The sequence below is a fragment of the Chlorocebus sabaeus genome, chromosome 10 (assembly GCF_047675955.1).
Source record: "Chlorocebus sabaeus isolate Y175 chromosome 10, mChlSab1.0.hap1, whole genome shotgun sequence".
NCBI classification, from domain to species: domain Eukaryota; kingdom Metazoa; phylum Chordata; class Mammalia; order Primates; family Cercopithecidae; genus Chlorocebus; species Chlorocebus sabaeus.
The window spans coordinates 59,231,327-59,258,695 of NC_132913.1; the positions used below are offsets into that span (position 1 = coordinate 59,231,327).

At 39.9% G+C, this 27,369-nt stretch overlaps 1 protein-coding gene across 1 annotated transcript in view; it reads left to right on the forward strand.

Annotated features, from left to right (window-relative positions):
• Positions 1-19,582, forward strand: part of HAT1 (histone acetyltransferase 1) — a 68,998-nt gene extending 49,416 nt beyond the window's left edge. Inside the window, exons 9-11 of the mRNA XM_007965359.3 lie at positions 13,415-13,566; positions 16,540-16,656; positions 19,136-19,582. Of these exons, the coding sequence (XP_007963550.1) occupies positions 13,415-13,566; positions 16,540-16,656; positions 19,136-19,303 (437 nt within the window). The 3' untranslated portion in view covers positions 19,304-19,582. The remainder of the gene's footprint in view (positions 1-13,414; positions 13,567-16,539; positions 16,657-19,135) is intronic.
• The last annotated feature ends 7,787 nt before the right edge of the window (positions 19,583-27,369 follow it).

A 27,369-nucleotide genomic window follows, 5' to 3' on the forward strand; every position in this document is an offset into this window, starting at 1 on the left:
ATCAGTTGACCATAAATGTGAAGGTTTATTCCCAGACTCTCTAATGATCTATACTTCTACCCTTATGCCACTATCAAACCGCCATGATTAGGTTGATATAACTTTATATATAAATTTATATATATATATTTAAACGATAATGTCAAGTTTAACCTGCCAAATATATGAGTTGAATCTGTGGAAGATGTTTTGTCTGTGTATTGCAAGGTAAACAGAAGTTTCTTGAAATGCTCAATGGCATAGGGTTAAAAATAGGTCCTAGCCCTGGCCAGGCAAGTGGGAATGGGACAAGGAAGGGTAGAGATAGAGGCCTCAGAGCGGACTGGCTGGGCTTGGGCCATAACCCTCAAGGACACAGGAGTACAGGGTCCCAAAGGGCAGCCCTTTTCTGAGTGAGCACCCAAGCAGCACACACTGGGGCTGCATGTTGCAAATACATCAGTGCTCGACCCCTGGCACAACCACCCACTACTGTATAATCTACCTGACAAAATCCTGCCTTTTAAGGCACCCCTCCCAGGACCCCCACCAGGATCCTGAACTCTAAAAACAGTTTTTAAGAAAACATCCAAACGGTTACATATGAAATGCTGTCTGCATCTTTCTGGGGTTTTTCTTTTGTTTTTTTGGAGGAGGTAGGGGTAGTGTTTGAGACAGTGTGTTGCTCTGTCACCCAGGCTGGAGTGCAGTAGAGTGATAGCTCACTGCACCTTGAACTCCTGGGCTTAAGCAAAGCTCCTGCCTCAGCCTCCCAAGTAGCTGGAACTACAGGCACATGCCACTATACCTGGCTAATTTTTAAAGCATTTTCGGTAGAGATGGGGTCTCACTGTGTAGCCCAGGCTGGTCTTGAACTCCAGGGCTCCAGCTGTCCTGCCTCAGCCTCCCAAAGCAAGGGATTACAGGTGTAAGCAACTGTACCTTGCCTGGCACACACAAAGTTATAGCAGATGCCCTTCCCCAACCCCCACAAGCAGCAGGCTGTGGGGTCTCCTAGCTGTAAAGGGCTGCTGCAGTGGTGACAGCACAGAGTGGGCAAGGCACAGCAGAGGTTTTGGCAGCATGGCCCAGTTCCTGGTATCTCTTCCTATATAGTCCATGCTTACTTCTTCAGGGAGAGTGACTGCATTCACTTTCCTGACAAAGATGAATCATCTTTTGCTTTCCTGTCTTCCTTCTTGGCTTTCTCCTGCTATTTCCAGATAATCACCTGCTCTGTCTTCCAAGCTAAATGCAATTTCATGTAATGCTCTTTTGCTTTCTCTTAATGTCTTCTTTTCTTGAAATCTCCTTTGGCCTGCCGAGATTCAGTTGTGTGACCTTTCTGGTTATCTGTGGCACCCAAATTGGGGTTCTTCATGTCAATGAGCTGTTCTATGCCTTTGTACTTTTGTTGGCAGTCAGTCATCTTCATTCTCAGGCAATCTCTTGCCTGATGCTAGAGATTTCTTCTTTTTGGGGTTACTTGCAGCTTCCATTCTCCACTCTCTTCTTGTGTCTTCTCTGGCCTTTTGCTTTTCAACTTGGAGCTGTACATTGATCTGCTTGGGGAATTATGTACTGCCTTGCTTAGCCTTTGTGGCCTCCCTTTCTCCTTCCTTTAGGCACAGAGGCTCTGGCAAAGCAGCACCTCAACCATATATGAGTCTTGAAATCAGAAGTGAAAGTCCTCCAACTTTGTTCTTTTTCAAAATTATTTTGTTTATACAACGTCCCTTGTATTTCCATAAAAATTTTAGCATAAGCTCGCCAATTTCTGCAAAAAAAAAAAAAAAAAAAAAAAAAAAAAATCTCTTGAGTCTTGATAGGGATTGAGGGATTACATTGAATCTGTTATTTATTTGAAGAAAATTCCCATCTTAACAATTCAGAATCCTCTAATCCGGGGTCTCAAAACCCCGGGCTACGGACTGGTACTGGTCCAGAGCCTATTAGGACTGGGCTGCACAACAGGAGGTAAATGATGCCTAAGCTTTACCTCCTGTCAGATCAGTGGCGGCATTAGATTCTCATAGGAGCACAGACCCTATTGTGAACTGCACATGTAAAGGATATAGGTCAAATCTAACTAATGCCTGATGACTGATCTGAGGTAGAATAGTTTCATCTAGAAACCATCCCTTGTCTGTTCCCCTCATCCCCAGGGAAAAAATGCCTTCCACAAAATCCCTGGTGCTAGAGATTTTTGGCACTTCTGGTACCAAAAAGGTTGGGGACCACTGCTGTAATCCATTAATATGAAATGTCTTGGGCCAGGCGTGGTGGCTTGCACCTGTAATCCCAGCACTTTGGGAGGCTGCAGCAGGTGGATCTCTTGAGCCCAGGAGTTCGAGACCAGCCTAGGCAATGGCAAAACTCCATCTCTACAAAAATACAAAAATTAGCCAGGCATGTTGGCAAGCACCTGTGGGCCCAGCTACTCACGAGGCTGAGGTGGGAGGATTACTTGAGCCCAGAAGGTCGAGGCGGCAGTGAGCCAAGATCGTATACTGCACTGCAGCCTGGGTGAGTGAGACCCTATCTCAAAAAAAAAAAGAAAGGAAATATCTCCATTTAGTTAGATCTTTTAAAACTTTTCTAAACAATGTTTTCAGTATACAAATTTTGCACTACTTTTGTTAACTTTATTTGTAAATGTTTTATTTTTGATGCTGTTGGGAATGGGATTATTAATTTCATTTTTGGATCATTGACTGTTTTAGTATGTAGAAATACAATTGCGTTTTATATATCGATGTTCTATCCTGCAGCCTCACTGAACTTGTTTATTAGTTGTAGTGGTTTTTTGGTTAGAATTTTCCACATACAGGATCACATTGTCCATAAAGACATTTTTACTTCGTCCTTTGCAGTCAGATGCATTTTCTTTCTTTTTCTTACCCGATTGCTTAGCTGAGAACTCCAATATAATGGTGACTGGAAATGGTGAAAGCAGACAGCTATGCCTTGCTGCCAGTTTTAGAGGGAAAGCATTTGGTCTTTCACCATTGTCGATGATGTTAGCTGTAGCTTTCATATGTGTTAATTATGAAATTGAGGCAGTTCCCTTCTATTTCTAGATTGTTGAGCATTTTTATCATGAATTGATGTTGGATTTTGTCAAATGCTTTGTTCTGCATGTATTGAATTTTTCTCATTTATTTTGTTAACATGGTATGTTACATTGATTTTTTTTGGATGTTAAACCAACTTTGCATTTCTGGTATAAATCCCATTTAGTTCTGGTATGTAATTCATTTTATATATTGCCAGATTTGGTTTCCTAATATTTGTTGAGGACATTTGTATGTACATTCATGAGGGATATTGATTTGTAGTTTTTGTCTTAGATCCTTAGTGTCAGGGTAACTCTGACCTCATAGAATGAGTAGGGAAGGGAAGGGGGAAGCAGGGAAGGGAAGGGTTTCTTCTGTCCCCTCCCCTCCCCTTCCCTTCCCTTTTAATGGAGATGGAGTCTCACTCTGTTGCCAGTGCAGTGGCGCCATCTTGGCTCACTGCAACCTCTGCCTCCCAGGGTCAACTGATTCTCTTGCCTCAGCCTCCCGAGTAGTTGGGACTACAGGCCTGCACCACCACGCCTGGTTAATTTTTGTATTTTTAGTAGAGATGGGGTTTCACCATGTTGGCCAGGCTGGTCTCGAACTCCTGACCTCAGGTGATCCACTCGCCTCAGCCTCCCAAAGTGCTGGGATTACAGGCATGAGCCCCCGCGCCTGGCCTGTTTCCTCTGTTTTCTAGAATAGTTTGTGAAGGATAATCATTATTTCTTCTTCAGGTGTTTCGTGGAATTTACCAGTAAAGCCATCTGGTTGTAGATTGTCTTTGTGGGAAGATTTTTAGTTGGTAATTAAATGTCTTCGTTATAGTCAGTTCACATAGTCATTTACTTTTTGAGTCATTTTGGTAATTTGTGTCTTTCTAGAAGCTGTCTATTTCATCTGAGTTGTCTTATTTGTTGGCATAAAGTTCATGGCATATTCCCTTACAATTCTTCTAATTTCTGTAAAGTTGGTAGGAATATCCCTTCTTTCATGCCTGATTTTGGTAAATGTTGTTTTCTCTTTTTTTTCAGTCATTCTAACTAAAGGTTTGTCAATTCATCCATCATTTCAAAGAACCAACTTTGTGTTTATGTGAACTTGTTTATTTTTGTTTTCTTTTTCATTGATTTCTACTCTTCTATTATTATTGCTTCTTATTACTTTGGGTTTAATTTGCCCTTCCTTTTCTAGTTAAGATAGAATCTTAGGTTATATTGATTTGAAGTCTTCTTTTCTTTTCTTTTTTTAAACAGAGTCTCGCTCTGTCACCTGGGCTGGAGTGAAGTGGTGGAACCTCCTCCACCTCCCAGGCTTAAGCGATTCCCAGGCCTCAGCCTCCTGGGCAGCTGGGACTCTAGGCATGCGCCACTGCACCCAGCTCATTTTTGTATTTTTGGTAGAGACAGGGCTTTGCTTTGTTGGCCAGGCTTGTCTTGAACTCTTGGCCCCAAATGATTGGCCCACTTTGGCCTCCCAAAGTGCTGAGATTACAGTTGTGAGCCACCATGCTTGGCCTTTCTTTTCTAATATAGACATTTTTTTTTTTTTCCCGAGACGGAGTCTGGCTCTGTCCCCCAGTCTGGAGTGCAGTGGCCGGATCTCAGCTCACTGCAAGCTCCACCTCCCGAGTTTACGCCATTCTCCTGCCTTAGCCTCCCAAGTAACTGGGACTACAGGCGCCCACCACCTCGCCCGGCTAGTTTTTTTTTTTTTTTAGTAGAGAGGGGGTTTCGCCATGTTAGCCAGGATGGTCTCGATCTCCTGACCTCGTGATCCGCCCGTCTCGGCCTCCCAAAGTGCTGGGATTACAGGCTTGAGCCACTGTGCCCGGCTGACATTTTGTTTTTGAGACGGAGTCTCGCTCTGTCACCCAGGCTGGAGTACAGTGGTGCGATCTCGGTTCACTGCAAGCTCCGCCTCCCAGGTTCACACCATTCTCGTGCCTCAGCCTCCTGAGTAGCTGGGACTACAGGTGCCTGCCACTGTGCCTGGCTAATTTTTTGCATTTTTAGTAGAGACGGGGTTTCACCGTAGTCTCAATCTCCTGACCTCGTGATCCGCCCGCCTCAGCCTCCCAAAGTGCTGGGATTACAGGCGTAAGCCATCGCATCCGGCCTCTAATATAGACATTTAAATACCTAAATATTTACACATAATATACATTTATGTATAAATATAAGCATTGATGTAGCTGCATCACATACTTTTTAGAAATTGTGCTTTCATTTTCATTCAGTTCAAAATATGTTTTAATTTTCCTTGTGATTTCTTTTTTGATCCAAGGATTATTTAAAGCCTGTTGTTCAATTTCTAAATAATATGGATTCCCATGTTTCCTTTTGTAAAGTTTGAATTTAATTCCACTGTTGTTAACATATTTTAGGGCCGGGCGTGGTGGCTCACGCCTGTAATCCCAACATTTTGGGAGGTGGAGGCCAGCAGATCATCTGAGGTCAGGAGTTTGAGACCAACCTGATCAACAAGGAGAAACCCCTTCGCTACTAAAAATACAAAATTAGCCGGGCGTGGTGGCACCTGTCTGTAATCCAAGCTACTTGAGAGGCTGAGGCAGGAGAATCGCTTGAACGTGGGAGGCGGAGGTTGCAGTGAGCCGAGATGGCACCATTGCACTCCAGCCTGGGCAACAAGAGTGAAACTCCGTCTGAAAAAAAAAGGCCGGGCACGTTGGCTGACACCTGTAATCTCAGCACTTTGGGAGGCTGAGGCAGGCAGATCATGAGGTCAGGAGATGGAGACTATCCTGCCTAACACGGTGAAACCCCAACTCTACTAAAAGTACAAAAAATTAGCCAGGCGCGGTGGCAGGCACCTGTAGTCCCGCTACTCGGGAGGCTGAGGCAGGAGAATGGTGTGAACCCGGGAGGCGGAGCTTGCAGTGAACCAAGATCGCGCCACTGCTCTCCAGCCTGGGCAACAGAGCGAGACTCTGTCTCCAAAAAAAAAAAAAATATATATATATATATATATATATATAGAGAGAGAGAGAGAGAGAGAATGATTTTGGTCCTTTTTCTTTACTTACGTGATTTTATATTTAATTTTTGCATGACCTTCCAGTGAACCTTTTTCATTTATTCTATTTTTTCTATTTCATTTATTCTACCTACCTATCTTTTGAGACAGAATCTTGCTCTGTCGCCCACACTGGAGTGCAGTGCCATAATCATGGCTCACTGCAGCCTCAACCTTCTGGCCTCAAGTGATCCTTCTGCCTCAGCCTCCCAAGTCGTTGGGCCTACAGGTGCACGCCACCACACCCAGCTAATTTTTACTATTTTTGTAGAAATGGGGTTTTGCCATGTTGCCCAGGCTGGTCTGGAACTCCTGGGTTCAAGCAGTGCCCCCGTCTTGGCCTCCCAAAGTGCTAAGATCACAGGTGTGAGCCATCATGCCCAGCCCTTTTTCATGTATTGAGTTTTGTTTTCTGTTCAAGCCTAGGGGGTCAGCAAACTTTTTTTTTTTTTTTTTTTTTTTAAAGGATAGGATGTATTTTATGCTTTGCAAGCTACACACAGTCTCTGTTGCATACTCTTGGTTTTTGTTCTTGTTGTTTAGAAACCATTCTTAGTTCACATACCATGCAAAAACAGGCCACAGGCAAGATTGGCCCGTGGGCCATCATAGTTTATTAATCCCTGGCCTAACATTAAGTCTTTCCTGGATGAATGTTCCTTGCACACTCATAAAGAACATGTCTTTTGCTGTTATTGGGTAAAATGTTCTATAAATATCAGTTGGGCCAAGTTGATTGATAGTGCTATTCAGGCCTTCTATATCTTTGCCAATTTTCTGTCTAATTGTTCTATCCATTATTGAGAGTGCAGTACTGAAATTTCAAACTATTTCTGTTGTCTATTTCTCCCTTTAATTCTGTCAGTATTTTCTTCATGTATTTTGGGGCTCTGTTGTTAGTTGTGCATTTGTTTATAATTGTAATACCTTCCTGATGAATAAACTTTTTTTATCATTATAAAATGTGCCCCTTTTTTGTCTTAAACTCTTAAAAAAAAAAAAAAAATAGAGACAGAGTTTTGCCATATTGCCTAGGCTGGTCTCAAACTCGAGGGCTCAAGCGATCTACCTGACTTGGTCTCTCAGAGTGTTGGAATTACAGGCATGAGCCACTGCATCTGGCTTTAAACTCTATTTTGCCTGATATTAATATGGCCACTCTAGCTTGCATACTGTTTGCTTGGTATATCTTTTTTTTTTTTTTTTGGAGACGAAGTCTCTGTCACCCAGACTGGAGTGCAGTGGCACAATCTTGGCTCAGTGCAACCTCCGCCTCCTGGGTTCAACCGGTTCTCCTCCCTTGGCCTCCCAGGTAGCTGGAATTACAGGTGCCCACCACCACATTTGGCTAATTTTTGTATTTTTAGTAGAAATGGGGTTTCACCATGTTGGTCAGGCTGGTCTCAAACTCCTGACCTCGGGTGATGTGCCCGGCTCAGCCTCCTAAAGTGCTGCAATTAAATAAAGCCACGGTGCCCGACTGTCATTTTTCATCATTAGACTTTGAACCTATCCATCTTGAATCTAAAATGTTTCTCTTGTGGACAGCGTATGGTTGGATCTTTTAAAATTCAGTCTGACAATCTTTGCCTTTTGATTAGAATATTTTAATATACATGCATTTAATGTAATTATTATTATGGTTAGAATTATGCCTGCCATTTTGCTGTTTGTTTTCTATATGTCTCATTTATTTTGGTGGGGAGGGGAGGACAGGGTCTTGCTCTGTCAGAGTCTGAAGTCCAGTGGCATGATCATGGCTCACTGCAGCCTCAAACTCCTGGGCCCGAGCTGTCCTCCCCTCTCAGCCTACCAAGTAGCTGAGACTACAGGTGTATGCCACCACACTTTGGCTGATTTTTTAAATTTTTAGTGGAGACAGGGTCTCGCTATATTGCCTAGGCTGGTCTTGAACTCTTGAGCTCAAGTGATCCTCCCGCCTTGGCCTCTCAAGGTGCAGGGATTACAGGTGTGAGTCAAACCCTTTTTGTTATTTTGTTTCTTTTTTACTGCTTCTTTTGTGTTAAATAATATTTTCTATTGAACCACTTCAATTTCTTTGTGGTTTTTAAATTTTTTTTTTTTTTAAGTTATTTTCTTAGGCTGGACTCAGTGACTAATGCCTGTAATCCCAGTACTTTGGGAGGCCAAGGAGGAAGGATCACTTGAGGCCAGGAGTTTCAGACCAGTCTGGGCAACATAGCAAGACCCCATCTCTTTACCAGAAAGAAAAAAAGAATTAGCAGAGTGTGGTGGCACACACCTGTAGTCCTAGTCCTAGCTGCTCAGTAGGATTACATCTTTTTTTTGTTTTGTTTTTGTTTTTTGAGACAGGGTTTTACTCCTGTTGCCCAGGCTGGAGTGCAAAGGTGTGACCTGGGCTCACTGCAACCTCTGCCTCCCAAGCTCAATCAATTCTCCTGCCTTAGCCTCCCGAGTAGCTGGGACTAAAGGTGCATGCCACCGCACCTGGCTAAATTTTTGTACTTTTTGGTCTCATACTCCTGAGCTCAAGCAGTCTGCCTGCTTTGGCCTCCGAAAATGCTGGGATTACAGGTATGAGCCACCGTTCCTGGCCACATCCTTATGTATTAACTATAAGCCAAACACTGGTTTATAATGATTGCTTTATGTAATTGTCTTTTAAATTAGTTGAGAGAAGAAAAGAGAAAAAATACTTATATTAACTTTTATGTATATCTTTATGAGTATACTTAATTTCTTCATGTGGATTTCAGTGGTACCATGTTCTTTTGGCCTGAAGCAGTTCTTTAATATTTCTTTTGGGCAGGTCAGCTGGCGGCAGATTTCCTCAGTCTTTGGTTTTCTGGGAATATCTTTATTTCACCTTTATTTTGAAGGATAGTTTTGCTGGATACAGAATTCTTGGTTGATAGGTTTTTTTCTCCTGTTGGTACTTTGAATATGTCATCCCACTGACTTCTGACCTCCTTGGTTTCTAATGAGTCATTTTTCCCTTGCTGCTTTAAAGATTTTTTGTTTCACTTTTGACAGTTTGATTATGATATGTTTGGGTGTAGATCTCTTTATGTTTTTCCTAGTTGAAGTTTGAGCTTCCTAGATGTGTTGACCATTGTTTTTCATCAAATTTGGGAAGTTTTTGACCATTATTTCTTCAAGTATTTTTTCTGTTCCTTCCTTTCCTCTCTTATATGCTTGAATAATTTTAATATAGGGTGGTGTCAGAGTTCAGTTTATATTTTATAAAGCAGGGGAGAACAGGTAAGGAGGATGAGTTAAAAAAAGGTTATTAGTTGACAAAAATACTAGTGGAACCAGATGGAAGAAATAAATGTCCTCCAGGTTTCTGGGTGGCTTGTATAATGGATGATGCAGGTAAATTAAAGTGAGAAAAGACTGAAGAATGGGATAGGGTGACAAATTATATAACAGTCTTAGGTTTACTTGATTTTCTGTGTAGGTCTGTATTTTACTTATTTTGTTTTACTGTTGATTTCACTATTCTTAATAGATCATAATTTCATCCCAAATTGATGCAGTGGCTTGATTTCAATTCTTACTATTTTAAAGTCATAGTCAAATGGCACTTAATAACTACATGCATATGATGTGAATAATTAACTGTGGCATAGAAGCATAAAAAAGGTATTTAGTACAAATGAGTTGAATGAATGAATGTGTTTTTTTTTTTTTTTTTTTTTTTTTTGAGATGGAGTCTCACTCTGTCGCCCAGGCTGGAGTGCAGTGGCCGGATCTCAGCTCACTGCAAGCTCCGCCTCCCGAGTTTATGCCATTCTCCTGCCTCAGCCTCCCGAGTAGCTGGGACTACAGGCACCCGCCACTGCGCCCGGCTAGTTTTTTGTATTTTTTAGTAGAGACGGGGTTTCATCATGTTAGCCAGGATGGTCTCGATCTCCTGACCTCGTGATCCGCCCGTCTCGGCCTCCCAAAGTGCTGGGATTACAGCCTTGAGCCACCGCACCCGGCCATGAATGTTTTTCTTGGAATCATAAGACATTACCCTGTCTCAGGCTTTTTTTTAAAAAATAGCTTTATTGGTATATAATTAACACACCATACAATTCATTCACTGAAAGTAGACAGTTTTAAGATGATATTTACAGCACAACCATCACCATAATATTTTTGTTTGTTTGAGACAGTCTCAGTCTGTCACCCAGGCTGGAGTGCAGTAGGGTGATTGCAGCTCACTGCAACCTCTGCCTCCTAGGTTCAAGCGACTCTCGTGCCTCAGCCTCCTGAGTAGCTGGGATCACAGGAATGTGCCACCACACCTGGCTAATTTTTGTATTTTTAGTAGAGACGGTGTTTGGCCTTGTTGGCCAGGCTGGCCTCAAACTTCTAGTCTCAAGAGATCTGTCCACCTCTGCCTCCCAAAGTGCTAGCGGCCCTAGCGAATAATCTAATTTTGGAATATTCTGTTCCCCCATAAAAGAAACCCCCAAAAGAAATCCCTGTTAGCACTCCTTTCCTCCCCTCAACTCCTATCCCTAGGCAACCACTAATCTACTTCCTGTCTCTATAAATTTGCCTATTCTGGACATTGGAATCATGCAATATGTGACTAGTTTCTTTCACATAGCATAATGTTTTCAAGGTGCATTCTTATAGCATATAACAGTACTTCATTTCTTCTTATTGCCAAATAATATTCCACTGTGCGTTATATCATTTTATATATTCATTGGTCAGTTGAACATTTTAGATTGTTCCCACTTTAGATTGTTCTCACTTTTTGGCTCTTATGAATGAATAATGCTACTAGGAACAGTCATGTACAAATTTTTATGTGGACCTGTGTTTTCCTATCTCTTGGGTATATACCTAAGACTGGAAATTATGGGAAATCTGGTAACTATGTTTAACTTTTTGAGGAATCACCAGACTATTTTCCAAAATGGCTACACCATTTTACATTTCTATTAATGTAATATCAGGGTATCAGGGTTTCAATTTCTCCATATACTCATCAATACTTGTTACTGTGTTTTTAATTCTAGCCATCCTTGTAGGTATGAAGTGGTATATCATTGTGGTTTTGATTGACATTTCCTGTGGCTAGGGAGATTGTGCATTTTTCCATGTGCTTATTATCCACTTGTATATATCTTATTGATAAATGTCAATTTAGATCCTTTGCCTATTTTTTAGTTGGGTTTTTTTAACGAAATTATAAGAGTTTTTATACCAATTTATATGAGTCTGGATACAAGTGTTTTATTAGATACATGATTTACAAATAGTCTCCCATTCTGTATGTTATTTTTTTCATTTTCTTACTAGTATCATTTGAAATACAAGAGTTTTAAATTTTTTGTCACCTAGTTTATCTATTTTTTCTTTTGTTGCTTATGCTTTGGTCTCATTGTCTAAGAAACCGTTGTCTAACCAGAGGTCATGAAGATTTACTCTGTGTTTTCTTTTAAGAGTTTTATAGTTTTACCTCTTAAATGTGGGACTATGATCAATTTTGGTTAATTTTTATGTATGGTGTGAGGAAAGGGGATCCAACTTTATACTTTTGATGATAGAGATCCAACTGTCCCGTCACCATATGTTGAAAAGACTCCTTTCCCCCATTGAATTGTCTTTGCAACCTTCTCCAAGATTAACAGACCTAAATCTATGGTTTTATTTCTGGACTATCAGTTCAGTTCCTTTGATGTATATGTCTATCCTTATGCTAGTGTCACATGGTCTTGATTATCTTAGGTTTGAAGTAAGTTTTAAAATCAGAAAGTGTTTAGTCCTCCACGTTTTGCTCTTTTTTTTTCCCCAGATGGAGTCTTGCTCTGTTGCCCAGGCTGGAGTGCAGTGACACAATCTTGGCTCACTGCAGCCTCGGTTCAAGTGATTCTCCTGCCTCAGCCTCCCAAGTAGCTGGGATTACCACCACCACGCCTGGCTAATTTTTGTATTTAGCAGAGACGGGGTTTCACCATGTTGGCCAGGCTGGTCTCAAACTCCTGACCTCGTGATCCGCCTGCCTTGGCCTCCCAAAGTGCTGGGATTACAGGTGTGAGCCACTGTGCCCGGCCTGTTCTTTTTCAATATTGTTTTGGATATTCTGGGTCCTTTGTCTTTATGTATGAATTTTTTTTTTTTTTTTTTTTTGAGACAGTCTCTGTCACCCAGGGTGGAGTGCAGTAGCGCAGTCTTGGCTCACTCACTACAACCTCAGCCCCCAAGAGTCAAGTGCTTCTCATGCTTCAGCCTCCTGAGTAGCTGGGAGGAGTGTGCATGACCACACCTGGCTAATTCGTTGTTTGTTTGTTTGTCTGGAGACAGAGTGTCACTCTGTCGCCCAGGCTGGAGTACAGTGGTGCAATCTCAGCTCACTGCAGCCTCCGCCTCCCAGGTTCAAGCAATTCTCCTGCCTCAGTCTCCTGAGTAGCTGAGAGTACAGGCATGCACCACCATGCTCGGCTAATTTTTGTATTTTTAGTAGAAACAGTTTCACTATGTTGACCAGGCTTTCTCGAACTCCTGACCTCAGGTGATCTGCCTGCCTTGGCCTCCCAAAGTGCTGGGATTACAGGCGTGAGCCACCACACCCAGCCTAATTTTTGTATTTTTAGTAGAGATGGGATTTTGTCATGTTGGCCAGGCTGGTCTCTAACTCCTGGCCTCAAGTGATCTGCCTGCCTCACGTCTCCCAAAGTGCTGAGATTACAGTCGTGTGCCACTGTGCCTGATCTGTTCATCCAAATTTGAATCTCCCACTTATACAGCTACTTTAATTGGAATCAAAACTAAGATGCATGTGATACCATGCCAGTTAAAAAGTTTAAATTTGAGGCTGGGTGTAGTCACTTATGCTTATAATCCTAGCACTTTGGGAGGCTGAGGCAGGTGGATCACTTGAGCCCAGGAATTCAAAACCAGCCTGGGCAACATGGTGAAACCCTGTCTCTACAAAAAATACAAAAATTACCCAAGTGTGGCGGCGGGAGCCTGTAGTCCTAGCTACCAGGGAGGCTGAAATAGGAGGATCACCTGATCCTGGGAGGTTGAGGCTGTGGTGAGCCATGATCATGCCACTGCACTCCAGCTTGAGTGACAGAGTGAGAATCTGTCTCAAAGAAAAAAAAAAGTTTAAATTTGAAATAGGTAGCTCTTGATTCACAAATATTAATACAAATGTCTTTGCAAAAGGATTGGATTTATAATAGTTTTACTTATAAGGAATAATCCTTTCATGTTGTAACTTTTGTATGTGTAAGTCTTTTAAGAATATTTGCCTTCCTAGCCTACCATATATGTTGAGATTGCAAATGATGAAGAAATTATATTGAGTATAAAGGAAATGTTAATATTATTTTGCCTTATTTATTTAGCGGAAGATCCATCCAAAAGCTATGTGAAATTACGAGACTTTGTGCTTGTGAAGCTTTGTCAAGATTTGCCCTGTTTTTCCCGGGAAAAATTAATGCAAGGATTCAATGAAGATATGGCAATAGAGGCACAACAGAAGTTCAAAATAAATAAGGTATTTTTATTCTGTAGGAGGAAAACAGATTTAAATTACAAACAAATTTTTAAAGTGCATACCTTAACTAAAATATTATAAGGACATTAAGAATACATGTGTGGGAACCAGCAGTGGTTAACAGTACAGCTTTGAAGCCAAATTGCCTGAGTTCAAATCTAGCTCCAACACTTGCTCTGTGATTTATGGCAATTTAATTTACCTCCTTGTGCCTCAATTTCCTCATTAATAAAATGGGAAGATAATAGGTGTTATTGCTATATTAAGCATAATAAGCAGAGGAAAGATGGATAATAGGATCTTATTTTTGCTCTCTCAAGTAGTTGTACCCCTGGAGACATTATTGATGGGAAGAAGGGTTGAAGTAAAACATGTATTTCATTTTATATACTTTTATATATTTATTTAAATTTTAAAGTAGTAAATGTCTTAAGATAGGTACAGAAAAAATAATATGAAAGTTCAGAGAAGGGAGTTTATTACATTTATGTAAGCAAGGAAATCAGTAGTTATAGAAAGGATGGCATTTGATATAAACCTTGAAGAATGAGTAGGATTTAGATTATGAAAGTATGTGGGATGGGCTGGGTGCGGTGGCTCATGCCTGTAAATCCCAGCACTTTGGGAGGCCAAGGTGGACAGATCATGAGGTCAGGACATCGAGACCATCCTGGCTAACACAGTGAAACCCCGTCTCTACTAAAAATACAAAAAAGCCGGTCATGGTGGCATGTGCCTGTAGTCCCAGTTACTCGGGAGGCTGAGGCAGGAGAATTGCTTGAACCCGGGAGGCTGAGGTTGCAGTGAGCCGAGATGGTGCCACTGCACTCCAGCCTGAGCGTCCGAGTGAGACTCCATCTCAAAAAACAAAAAAAAAGAAATTTGTTTAGGCCAGGCAGGGTGGCTCACGCCTGTAATCCCCGCACTTTGAGGCCAAGGCGGATGGATCACGAGGTCAGGAGTTTGAGACCAGCCTGTCCAATATGGTGAAACCCTGTCTCTACTAAAAATACAAAAATTAATTTGTGGTGGCACATGCCTGTAATTCCAGCTATTCAGGAGGCTGAGGCAGAAGAATCGCTTGAACCCGGGAGGCAGAGGTTGCAGTGAGCCGAGATCATGCCACTGCACTCTAGCCTGGGCAACAGAGACAGACTCCGTCTTTTAAAAAAAAAAAAAAATTTGTTTAATAGCTCAACTTTTAAAAGAAAGGGTATATGAATATATATATATTTTTTTAATGGTGCTTTCTTTAAAAAGGAATTCAAACTCCCTACTTAGGGCACAGAGTCCGTGATAATCTGGACCCTGCCTACCTTGCTAGCTTCAAGCCTGTTACTACTTTGCCACATGCTCTGGCTTAACTGATCTTCTAGCCATTTCCCAACTCTGCCACATCCTTCTTCCTTCTGTATTCCTTTACATATTCTATTCTCTTTACCTGAAATACTCCCTTTTCCTATTTGCCTGGCCAGATAGTACTCATTTTTCCAGGCTCAACTCAGGTTCCCTTCCAGAAAGTCAGAAAATACTATCTTCCCAACCTACCCATACCCTAACTCCCTGCCCAAATAAATATACAAGTGAAACAACACCAACAGAAAAACTGTGGTTCTCCTTTGGCTTCAGTGCTACCGAAAACTTCCTGATTCTTCTGATATTTCTTTGATACTATTTGTCTTTTTTTTTCTTTTCCTTTTTTTTTTTTTTTTTTTTTGAGACAGGGTCTCTTGCTCTGTCACCTGAAGTGGAGTACAGTGGTGTAATCACGGCTCACTGCAGCCTTAACCTCCTGGGCTCAAATGACTCTCCCACCTGAGCCTCCTGAGTAGCTGGGACTACAGGGGTACGCCACCACACCTGGCTAATTTTTGTAGAGACAGGGTTCCTACAGGCTGTTGTCAAACTGCTAGGCTCAAGCGATCTGCCCACCGTGGCCTCCCAAAATGCTGGGACTATAGGCATGAGCCACCATGTCCAGCCCTATCTGCTTTTTAACTGTCACTGTACTACCAGGTTTCTGACCTTTCTCCTTTTATCACTGTATATGCTTTCTTCAGGTGACCTTAACCAACCTTATGGTTTTAACTCTTACCTATATACTGACATTGCTTAAATCCTTGCCCTTAGACTAGAATTTTCTTCAGATTTTCTATTTTCTGCTGCCTCCTATATCTCTCCTAGGCTGTGAAAACTCACATTTTCGCATCCTTCTCTAAGTCAGTTTTTCCTCTCATATGTTTCTAGAGTCCTTGTCCCCTTGGTCTTCTTACTTGTGCTGTTCCAGTTCATGCCCTCATGGTTTTTTATCTGATGTAATAACTCAGCTTCTTGATTGGTCTCTCTGTACTTCTTTTTGCTACCATTTCTATGTAGCTGAAAGACTGACTTATTTAAAACTCAAAATTTGTGCATGTTGCTTACTCTCCTATTTAAAATCTGTCACCAAGGCTGGGGCAGTAGCTTACGCCAGTAATTCTAATACTTTGGGAGGCTGAGGCAGGAGGATTGCTTGAAGCTGGGAGTCGAAGACCAGCCTGGGCAACAAAGTGAGATCCCATTTCTACAAAAAAAAAAAAAAAAAAAAATAGCCGGGTGTGGTGGCATATGCCTATGGTCCCAGCGGCTCAGGAGGCTGAGGTGGGAGGATGGCTTGAATCTAGGAGGTTGAGGCTGCAGTGAACTATGAACGTGCCACATTAAATTATCCATACCATAATCATTTGTGTTACCCACTAGACTGCTTGAGGGCAACTACTTTTATTGCCTTTCCTCTGGTATCTAGCACAATTCCTTGCTCATGGCAGATATTAAATATATCCTGTGTTCTTTTTTTTTACTTTGAAAATGTATCCTGTGTATATGTATATTTTTTTACTTTTTAAAAAAATGTATTTTTTTTACTTTGAAAATATATCCTGTGTCATTATTTTTACTTTGAAAATGTTCACATTTTCTTTTGTTTCATTCTAGCAACATGCTAGAAGGGTTTATGAAATTCTTCGACTACTGGTAACTGACATGAGTGATGCCGAACAATACAGAAGCTATAGACTGGATATTAAAAGAAGACTAATTAGCCCATATAAGGTAGGACTTTCAAGAATCTTAAACACTGTATTCTTTTCACTGTTTAAAACAGAAGAAAAGCTACCAAATGCCAATGTATGAGAGAGTCCAAGTCATTTTGTAAAATTAACTTTTACAAAAGTAGAAATATTCTTCCAGTTATTTATAAAAATTCTCACTCATGGCCAGGCGTGGTGGCCCACACCTGTGATCCCAGCACTTTGGGAGGCCAAGGCGGGTGTATCACCTGAGGTCAGGAGTTCAAGACCAGCCTGGCCAACATGGTGAAACCCTGTCTCTACTAAAAATACAAAAATTAGCCAGGCATGGTGGTAGGTGCCTGTAATCCCAGCTACTCGGGAGGCTGAGGCAGGAGAATTGCTTGAACCTGGGAGGCAGAGGTTGCAGTGAGCCAAGATTGCGCCATTGTATTCCAGCTTGGGTGACGAGCAAAACTCCATCTCAAAAAAGAAGAAAATTTGTCATCTAGTTGCAGCTCAGTAGTGAGCTGATTGGCAGAATATTTAATTTATTCAACAGATAATTATTGAGTACAGTTGCTCAATGATGAAATGTTGTTGCTACATTTATATATACTATACCTATAGGGTTATACATCACAACAGCTGGTAACATAAATGACCAAGTTGAATCTGCATTATAATTTGAGAAAGTAAATTAAATAACGATATCAGGTACACGTAGTTTTGGTTTTCCTTTGTAAATTTAAAGAAAATTTAAATTTTATTTGCCATGGATTCTGCTTTATAGAGCCAGTCTTGAATGCTGATGGTTCACTGGCTGACACTACTTGCTGAATCCCAACTTTTCCTTCCTTCATAGCATCTTTTTACTTTGCAGTGCAACTATATTTCCTAACTTGTCATTGTAATTCTGTTCAACTGTATCATATTCTGAATATAAAAGTAATTATTATTTGCCTATGAGTAAATCATTTTATCTTGAATTCATACACAGATGTATGAATAGTTCCTCATAGTGTCATTTCGTTGCAATTTAATGGTTTTTCTATTTTACAGACCATCATCTGCATATAGCAGGTTGTAATAAATTATAATGGTCTCCTCAAAAATTATCCAAAGTAGCATTTTATTATTTGATGTTATCAATTCAGAAACATCAGAAAATGGGTAGAAATGGTACTTTCCAAAGGTTTTGATCTTTAAGTAATATTTGTTAGCTAGAAAATGTCTTAATGATGAAATTTGGGCACAGAGAACAGTATAAATAGATGGCAACATTTAAGAGTATTAAGATTTTACTAAAGTAAAATAATTTATTGAATTATATATTTTAGATATTAATGTGACATTTTATATAAAATATAACAATTGAAAGATAGAAATTCTGAGTACAAGTAGTAGTCACACAGCTAATGCCAAATAATGGGAATCTCTGTAGTTCGTAAGTACAAGTATTTTCTACTCTTAAAGAATGATAATTCTTTTTTATATTATTATTAAGTACCTTTACCTGTCCAGCCAGTTCACCTGTCTAAAAGGCCAGAACTGGGCTGGGTGCGGTGTCTCACAGCTGTAATCGCAGCACTTTGGGAGGCCAAGGTGGGTGGATCGCTTGGGCCCAGGAGTTCTAGAACAGTATATCCAAAACATGAAAGCTTCATATTTTTTTGCATAATGCCACCCAACCAGGAATCTTGGAGTTATTCTTCATTCTTCCTTCCTCATATCACCCACTATTTTCTCCCCTAAATCTGCCCTGTCCTCTCCGTCTCTGCTGCTGCTGACTTGATCTAGGCTTTCATCAACCCTGGCTTCAACTCCTGCAGTAGCTGCCCAGTCCTCCAGTCCCATCCTAAACATCTCTGACACAGTATTGTTTTGACACAGTGTCCTGCATAAAAGTTGTTACCAGCTCCCTGTTGCAAACTCCTCAGCATAGCGGTATCAGTTAAACAGGGAGGGTTTAGTATGATAATGTATGTCTGGAACTTAATAAAGACTCAAATTCTCATTAATATATTTTTAAAGTATAACAGTTTCCCATTTGTGTTTCTGAAACATTTCTAACAGTTAATGTTAAAATTAGCATGTGGCCCACAAGTACTTCACTGGGTGGAATTTAAAATGTAATTAATTAATGACTGAATAGTAAAATGAAGAATAATAGCACTTAATCTCAGTTGTCTTTCTTTAGCTAATGTCTTGTATTTATTAAACAAATATTTGAGTGTCTATACTGCCCAGAGTTCTTTAAAGTTTTGGAGGGGCTGCTAGTCACATGTCTGTATTTACCATCATTGGACACAAATACCAGGTCTTCTTGTTAACTCTTTTTAGAGGGTTTGCAATTCATGGTTAACATTATGTTTAAGCTTCCTTTAAAAAAAAAAAAAAACAGGGACAAGTTTGGGCGTATTCATAGTATTCTTAGTTTTAACATTGGAGACTTAAAATTGTAAGACTATAAGGAAATATATTTGCTTTCTTAATCTAACAAATAATTGTTTGTCACTTAGAAAAAGCAGAGAGATCTTGCTAAGATGAGAAAATGTCTCAGACCAGAAGAACTGACAAACCAGATGAACCAAATAGAAATAAGCATGCAACATGAACAGCTGGAAGAGAGTTTTCAGGAACTAGTGGAAGATTACCGGCGTGTTATTGAGCGACTCGCTCAAGAGTAAAGATTATACTGTTCCGTACAGGAAGCTTGCAAATTTTCTGTACAATGTGCTGTGAAAAATCTGATGACTTTAATTTTAAAATCTTGTGACATTTTGCTTATACTAAAAGTTATCTATCTTTAGTTGAATATTTTCTTTTGCAGAGATTGTATATTTTAAAATACTGTTTAGAGTTTATGAGCATATATTGCATTTAAAAAAAGATATAGCTTCTGAAATACTACTGCAATTGCTTCCCTTCTTAAACAGTATAATAAATGCTTAGTTGTGATATGTTAATGTGTGATATGATTCTTAAATAGTTACAATAAACCTCATTCTTAAATACTTACCATTCCTTCCACACTTTGCTTCTAAGATTTTACATCTGACACCTTTAAAACATTTCTTTAAGGTTATCCTGGTAATTTTATTTTTTCAATATGATTTTTCTTTCTTTTTTAACTTTCAGGTTCAGGGATACATGTGGAAGTTTGTTACATAGGTAAACTAGTGTCCCGGGGGTTTCTTGTACAGATTATTTCAACACCCAGGTACTAAGCCTAGTATCCAATAGTTAATTTTTCTGCTCTTCTCCCAACCTCCACCTTCAAGTAGGCCCCAGTGTCTGTTGTTCCCTTCTTTTTGTCCATGTGTTCTCATCATTTACTCCCACTTGTTAAGTAAGAACATACAGTATTTGGTTTTCTGTGCCTGTGTTAGTTTGCTAAGGATAATGGCTTCCAGCTGCATCCATGTCCTGGCAAAATACATGATCCTGTTCTTTTTTATGACTGCATAGTATTCTGTGGTGTGTATATACCACATTTTCTTTATCCAGTCTGTCACTGATGGACATTTAGGTTGATTCCATGTCTTTGCTATTGTGAATAGTGCTGCAGTGAATGTTTGCATGCATGTGTCTTTATGGTAGAATGATTGATATTCCTCTGAGTATATACCTAGTAATGGGATTGCTGGGTCAAATGGTAGTTCTGTTTTTAGCTCTTTGAGGAATTGCCACACTGCTTTCCACAGTGGTTGGACTAATTTATACTCCCACCAACGGTTTATAATATAGTGTTCCCTTTTCTCCACTACCTTGCTGGCATCTGTTATTTTTTGACTTTAATAACAGCCATTCTGACTGGTGTAAGATGGTATCTCATTGTGGTTTTAATTTACATTTCTCTAATGATCAGTGGCATTGGGCTTTTATTAATATGCTTCTTGGCTACATGTATGTCTTCTTTGAAAAGTGTCTGTCCATGTCTCTTTTTAATGGGGTGGTTTGGTTTTTTCCTTGTAAATTTGTTTAAGTTCTTACTGATTTTTCATAATAGAAAATGTTATTAGTATAGGTTTTATTTTGTTTTAAATAAAATCCTATTAACTGTTCTGGAAGGCAGTTAAGAAAAGGAAATCAAACTAGATACAGCCTAAAAGCTAAAATTTTGGCATCAAATATTATTTGAAGATAACTTAGAAGTTAGCATAAACATTCTATAAATAAAAATATAAGAAGATACAAATCAGTGTATAAAAATCCAATTTACACATCATTATTAAAATATGTCTTGTGTAAAATGAAATGCCCATCTATTAGGATTTGCTGTAAGGTTACCAAGGTATTGAAATACGGCAAGAAAAAATAATGACAAACTGCTTAATATAGTTTTGTTTTTAATGAAGTAGAGTATAAATAGCTGGAAACAGAATCATTCAAAGTAAAAATTTATAATGTGTGCTAGTAAACCAGTTATTATGTAACAAAAGCAGGATGTAAGTTGAAATTTACTTTTAAAAATCTGATTTGATGGATGCTTGGGGCAAAATCCCAAGTTGGACAGGCATTGTCTTGTCCTTTGATCAGTTTCCATCAGTAAAATCTGTCAGAGAAGTAAAGTAACTGGTAGCCTCTGGACACAAAATAGCTGTGACCAGCAGCATACCAACAGTACCACTATTCTCTTAAAATGAGGGAGCTATAAAAGTTTCAAACCGTCTCATCTTAGAAGCCTGTATACAGATAAAACTTGTTGACTTCTGAGAGATTATATCTGTGTACATAATTTGCTACAGATAAAATGAACTAGTTCAGTTAAAATCCTTTCTGAAATGAAAGCAATTTGTCTTTCATCTAAATTGGTTAATTTTTAATTTTGTTATCGACAGTTCACAATTGATACTTAAAGATGAGCTCTGAAGAAAGCATCAATACCATCTAAACCAATTATCTCTCAAGTGTTTTTTTGTATAAAAAACAGAAAGAAAATGTGATGCTGATTTTCCTGTTCTTTTGTTTGTTTGTTTTGAGATGAAGTCTCTGCTGCCTAGGCTGGAATGCAGCTCACTGCAACCTCCGCCTCCCAGGTTCAAGTAATTCTCCTGCTTCAGCCTCCTAAATAGCTGGGATTACAGGCCTGAGCCACCACGCCCAGCTAATTTTTGTATTTTTAGTAGAGACAGGGTTTCACCATGTTAGCCAGGCTGGTCTCGAACTGCTGACCTCAAATTATTTGCCCTCCTTGGTCTCCCAAAGTGCTGGGATTACAGGTGTTGAGCCAGCGTGCCCGGCTTCTTAATTTACTTTTTCCCTGTCCTCTACAAATTGCATTTTCTTTACATATATCTCCTTCTGAGCATCAGGTTTTTCATCTGTAAAACTGAGGTTGTACTAGAATCATCTCTAGGCTCACTCCTTCCCTGTTCTAGGTTCTGTGCTTGTCATTTTCATATCCTTTCTCCTTACCCTTATACTTTTATACTCAGATGTGGGTGTAGATGTGGTATATGTCTAAAATAAAACACTTTTCTAAGTCACACAAGGATATTCATAGTTTATATGTGACATAGTTTGTGTGATAAGGAAGGGAAAAAGGACTGTGTCCCTGATTGTCTCCAAATTGCTGGGGGCCCAGTTTGTTGTACTAGAGCCTTGTCTAGGCTGAAAATCTATCAGAGCTGATCGACTGCCATCTTTGCCTACTAGAGAAGAGCTGGCAGCAAAGCTACCAAGGCCATATTTGATAATAAGATTAGAATCATATGTATACCTTAGAGGTCAACTGATTTAATTCCTTAAATTAGTTCTTCAAGTTATTTTTCTTAGAATTTAAAAGGCAGTTTAACCATTAAATACTGATTTAATAAAGTACTCATGATTTCTTCCAAATAAAATTATTTTTGCATTTGTATATCTCTGTGTATATACTTGGAACATAGTAGTATATCTTTGTGCAGGTATATATTTGTATCTGTAAAATCATTTCCTGGGAAATTTAGTTAACTAAGTTAAAGGATAAGAATATGTCTATGGCTTCATTACATAAACATGCCATATTTTGCAGAATCGTTAAAATACTACCTGATGTGAATGTATATGCAATTTTAACAGAATTTCAATGACGAGGGATGTTTGTTGTTTCCATAGATATAATATCTTATTTACATTTATTTTACTGGGAAGGTTGAATTGTGTGTGTGTGTGTAAAATCTTTTCCTTGATATGAATTATCTGTTTTTTAAAAAAATATGTTTTGCAATCTACACTGTCAATTTATAAATGGACAATAAATCCAGAGGCCACACTACAAGTAAGTGGCAAAGCCAGGAATATACATTAGGCTCCTTACTTCTGCTCCATCTCATCTTCCATCAAGTAGATCAGCCAAGTAAAGCATGCCAGCCCACTAGGCTGTTCCTAAGAGGGACTTTTAGAGGAGCAAGTATTAAGAAAAGTATGTTTGGCCAAGCACGGTGGCTAGTCCCTGTAATCCCAACACTTTAGGAGGCCAAGGTGGGAGATTGCTTCAGGCCAGTAGTTCAAGACCATCCTGGGCAACATAGCAAGCCCCCGTCTACAAAAAATTTTAAAATTAGGCTTGGTAGTGCACACCCGTGGTGGTGCAAGCCAGGCTACTTGGGAGGCTGAGGTGGGAGGATCGCTCGAGCTTAGGATCGCTCGAGCTTAGGAGTTCAAGGTTGCAGTTAGCTGTGTTCACACCACTGTACTCCAGCCTGGGTGACAGAGCCAGACCCTGTCTCCTAAAAAAAAAAAAAAAAGCAAGAAAGCTGGACTTGGTGTGTCACATGCCTGTAGTCCCAGCTACTTGGGAGGCTGAGGCAGGAGGATGGCTTGAGCCCAGGAGTTCAAGACTAGCCTAAGCAACATAGTGAGACCCCATCTCTAAAAATAAGAAAAAAGTAAAAAAACACAAAAAACCTTAAGAGTATGTTTGATAGCAATGACTGAAATTATCAATGCCTCTTGAAGTATGGCCTGAAGTTACTCATTTTCTCTCAACATTTAATCTTCAACTTTTCTGTGTTCCCATATGCCTTTACATTTCTATTAAAAATACTTCATTCTTGTCTTATGAGGTGTGGTGGAAGTATACAGTGCATTTAGTTTACTCACTGAGTTGGGCAGAGCTGTGTTTACGTATATATGATATTTCAATAGGAAGTATGCATATGGAAATAAAAAGCAACAGGGCATACAGTGAAAACTTCCTCACTGCATTCCTCCAGAAACAACCAGTTACCAATATCTTGTGTATCTTTCAGAGATACATGCATAAGGGAGCATGTTTGTATATATACTTTTTATATACCATATGTATATGTGATGACCCACGTTTTCTAACTGCTTTTTTACTTTTATTTTGGGGATTATTTGAGCTATCTTGTTTAATGGCAGCATGGTATTCCATTGTGTAGATATATCATAAGTTACTCTACCAGTAACATATTTATGTTGTTCCCAATATTTTCCTTTACAAACAATGCTGCAATGCCTACTGTGTATGTGCTATGCATACATATACAAGTATACCAATAGATGAAAGTCCTAGAAGTCATGGACATTAGTCTAACCTCACTCTTAAAGTGACTCTACTACCTTTACAACAGTTAAAATTACCACCATAAACTAAGGTTGTGGGAACTTTATAATGTCCCAATTTGAATAAACTCTGTGCAAACAGGAGCATATTGGACTTCTCCAACCATCTCTTTCATGGCCAGAAATTTGAATTACCTTTTTTTGTTGTTGTTAGAGACAGGGTCTCACTCTGTCACCCAGGCTGGAGTGCAGTGGCATGATCTCGGCTCACTGCATCCTCAGCCCCTCCAAGTAACTGGGACCACAGGCAAGTGCCACCACACCTGGCTAATTTTTATATATTTTTGTTGTTATTGGTAGAGACAAGGTTTCACCATGTTGTCCAGGCTGGTCTCCAACTCCTGAGCTCAAGCGATCCACCCACCTCTGCCTCCCAAAATGTTGGGATTACAGGCGTGAGCCACTGTGCCTGGCCTTATCTTAAATGTACAATGATTTGAATGGTAGGCATATGCACCTTTCTGTTTATTCCTTTAGTCTTGGCTTAGCTCTTCTCAAACCTTTGCATCCTTACAAATCACTGTATTTCTGGGTGTCTCAGCTTCAGTCCTACTGACATTTTGGGCCAGATAATTTTTTCTTGTGTGGGGCTGACCTATGTATTGTGGGATGTTTAACAGCATCCCTGGCTTCTACCCACTAAAATGCCAGTAGTGCCACCCCCACCACTAGTTGTGACAACCAAATATGTTTCTAGATATGTCCTCTGGGGAACAAAATCATCCTTGGTTTAGAATCATTGTTCTCTGGGATTGAATATCCATCTACTTTAAGCACGATTTTTAAAAATTACGTAACATATACATAGTAAAAAAAATCAATGCAGTCATGGACTTTCTAAGTAAAAATAAAAAATTTAAAATTTATGAAAGTATTTGATGAGAAATAAACTACCCTCCCACACCGCCACCCAGTTCACTTGTTTACAATTATTTTGACCAGTTTCTCTTTTATCCCCCAGGATTATCAGTCTGCAAACATCCATTTCTATTATAAACACAAATACTGATATACTACATGCAGTACTCTGAGTATCTTTTCCAGTTAATGCATATCTCTACCAGCACATGTTACTTCAGTTCTGAACACCTTAATTCTAAACAACGGTATAATATTCCATAGCTCGATGTCAATGTTTGACCCAATACTGTATTAAAGGACATTTAGGTTGTTTCCTATCTCCTACTACAAGCAATGCCGCAGCGAATAGCCTTTTGTATACACCATTTTATATATGTGGGAGTGTGTATGTAGGATGAATAGTGATGGAATCTCTGAGTGAAAAGGTATGGACATTTTACATTTTGGTAGATTTTGCACGTATTTGAGACAGAAGGAATTTTTTTTTTTTGAGACGGAGTTTTGCTCTGTCTCCCAGGCTGAAGTGCAGTGGTGCGATCTCGGCTCACTGCAAGCTCTGCCTCCCGGGTTCACGCCATTCTCCTGCCTCAGGCCCCTGAGTAGCTGAGACTGCAGCCGTCCGCCACCACGCCTGGCTAATTTTTTGTATTTTTAGTAGAGGTGGGGTTTCACCATGTTAGCCAGGATGGTCTCGGTCTCCTGACCTCGTGATCTGCCCACCTCGGCCTCCCAAAGTGCTGGGATTACAGGCGTGTGCCACAGCGCCCAGCCAACAGAAGGAAAATTACGGACACAATTGGTAAGGAATTTTGTTAATTTTCAGAGTTGTGATAATGGTACTGTCATTATGCAGGACAATGTCTTTATTCCTGAGAGTCATATGCCTTAGCATTTAGGAGCAAAGGGTCATGACATTTGTAGCTTACATTCAAATGGTCCAGAAAAATATGTTTGTGTATGTGGGGCGTGTATGTGTGTGTATGTGTATATATACATATAAAGCAAATGTGACAAAGTTCGTAAAAGTGTCCAATATAGGTGGAATTAAATACAGGTGTTCTCTGTATGGTTCTTTCAACCTGTATGACTGATTGATTGACCGACAAGGTCCTTGTCTGTTACCCAGGCTGGATTGCAGAGGTGCAATCTTGGCTCACTGCAATCTCCACCTCCTGGGCTCAAACGATCCTCCCACCTCAGCCTCCCAAATACCTGGGACCACAGGCGCACACCACAATGCCCAGCTAGTTTTATACACACACACACACACACACACACACACACACACACATATATATATATATTTGGGGGGGTGGGGGAGGTGTAGACGGGGTTTCGCCATGTTGCTCAGGCTAGTCTCGAACTCCTAGGCTCAAGCAATCAGCCTGCCTAGGCCTCCCAAAGTACTGGAATTACAGGCATGAGCCACTCTGCCTGACCTGCTGTATCTTTTTAAGTGTTTAAAATAAAAACTGGGTAAGAAAAGACATATCACATGAAAGAACAGTATGAAAAAAGGAAAAAGAGTAGGAAACAGCTCTGAGAAATTAAAAATGATTGCTCTAACTCAAGCAGCAGAAAGACTGAGATATAAAGTTGAGGGAATTTCCCAGAATATCAAAAAGAGAGACAGAAAATATGAGAAAAAAAGATAAAACAGAGGATCAATGTGCGAAATTCAATAACCAATAATTTTCGTTTCAGAGAGGAAAAGCAAACAGAACATAACCAAAGGAAGAGGATAATTCCTCAAAGTTGAAGATGAATCTTCAGACTATTTATTATAAGAGCTCCCTGAAGTTTGAGCAGCATTGCTAACATTTACTGAGCACTTTCTATTGTTGGCTAAGCACTTGCATGAGTTATCTCAATTCTCATTAACAACCCTTTGAGGTACTTTGTATCCTCAACTGAGGCCTAGGAAGGTTACCTTGACCGAGGTCACACTGAGCAAGTAAGTGGCAGAGCTAGAAATTTGACCCATGCAATATGACTCACTTAGATTCTCAACCACTGTACCGCTACCACTTAGCTAAAAAGATCAACTCACAGGCCAAATTATTAAGTTCAGAATCCACAGCATAAAATTAAGATCCTAAATGCTTTCATAAGGGAAAACGCAGACAACCTGGGGGAGGAAGGGAGGATTCAGCATTACAGTTTATCAGTCATACTTCATGTTGAAAGATAACGGAACAGTATCTTCAAAGCACTGATGCTGAATTGTTTTTTGTTTGTTTCTTTGTTTATTTGTTTTTGACACGGAGTCTTGTTCTGTCACCCAGGCTGGAGTGCAGTGGTACGATCTCAGCTCACTATA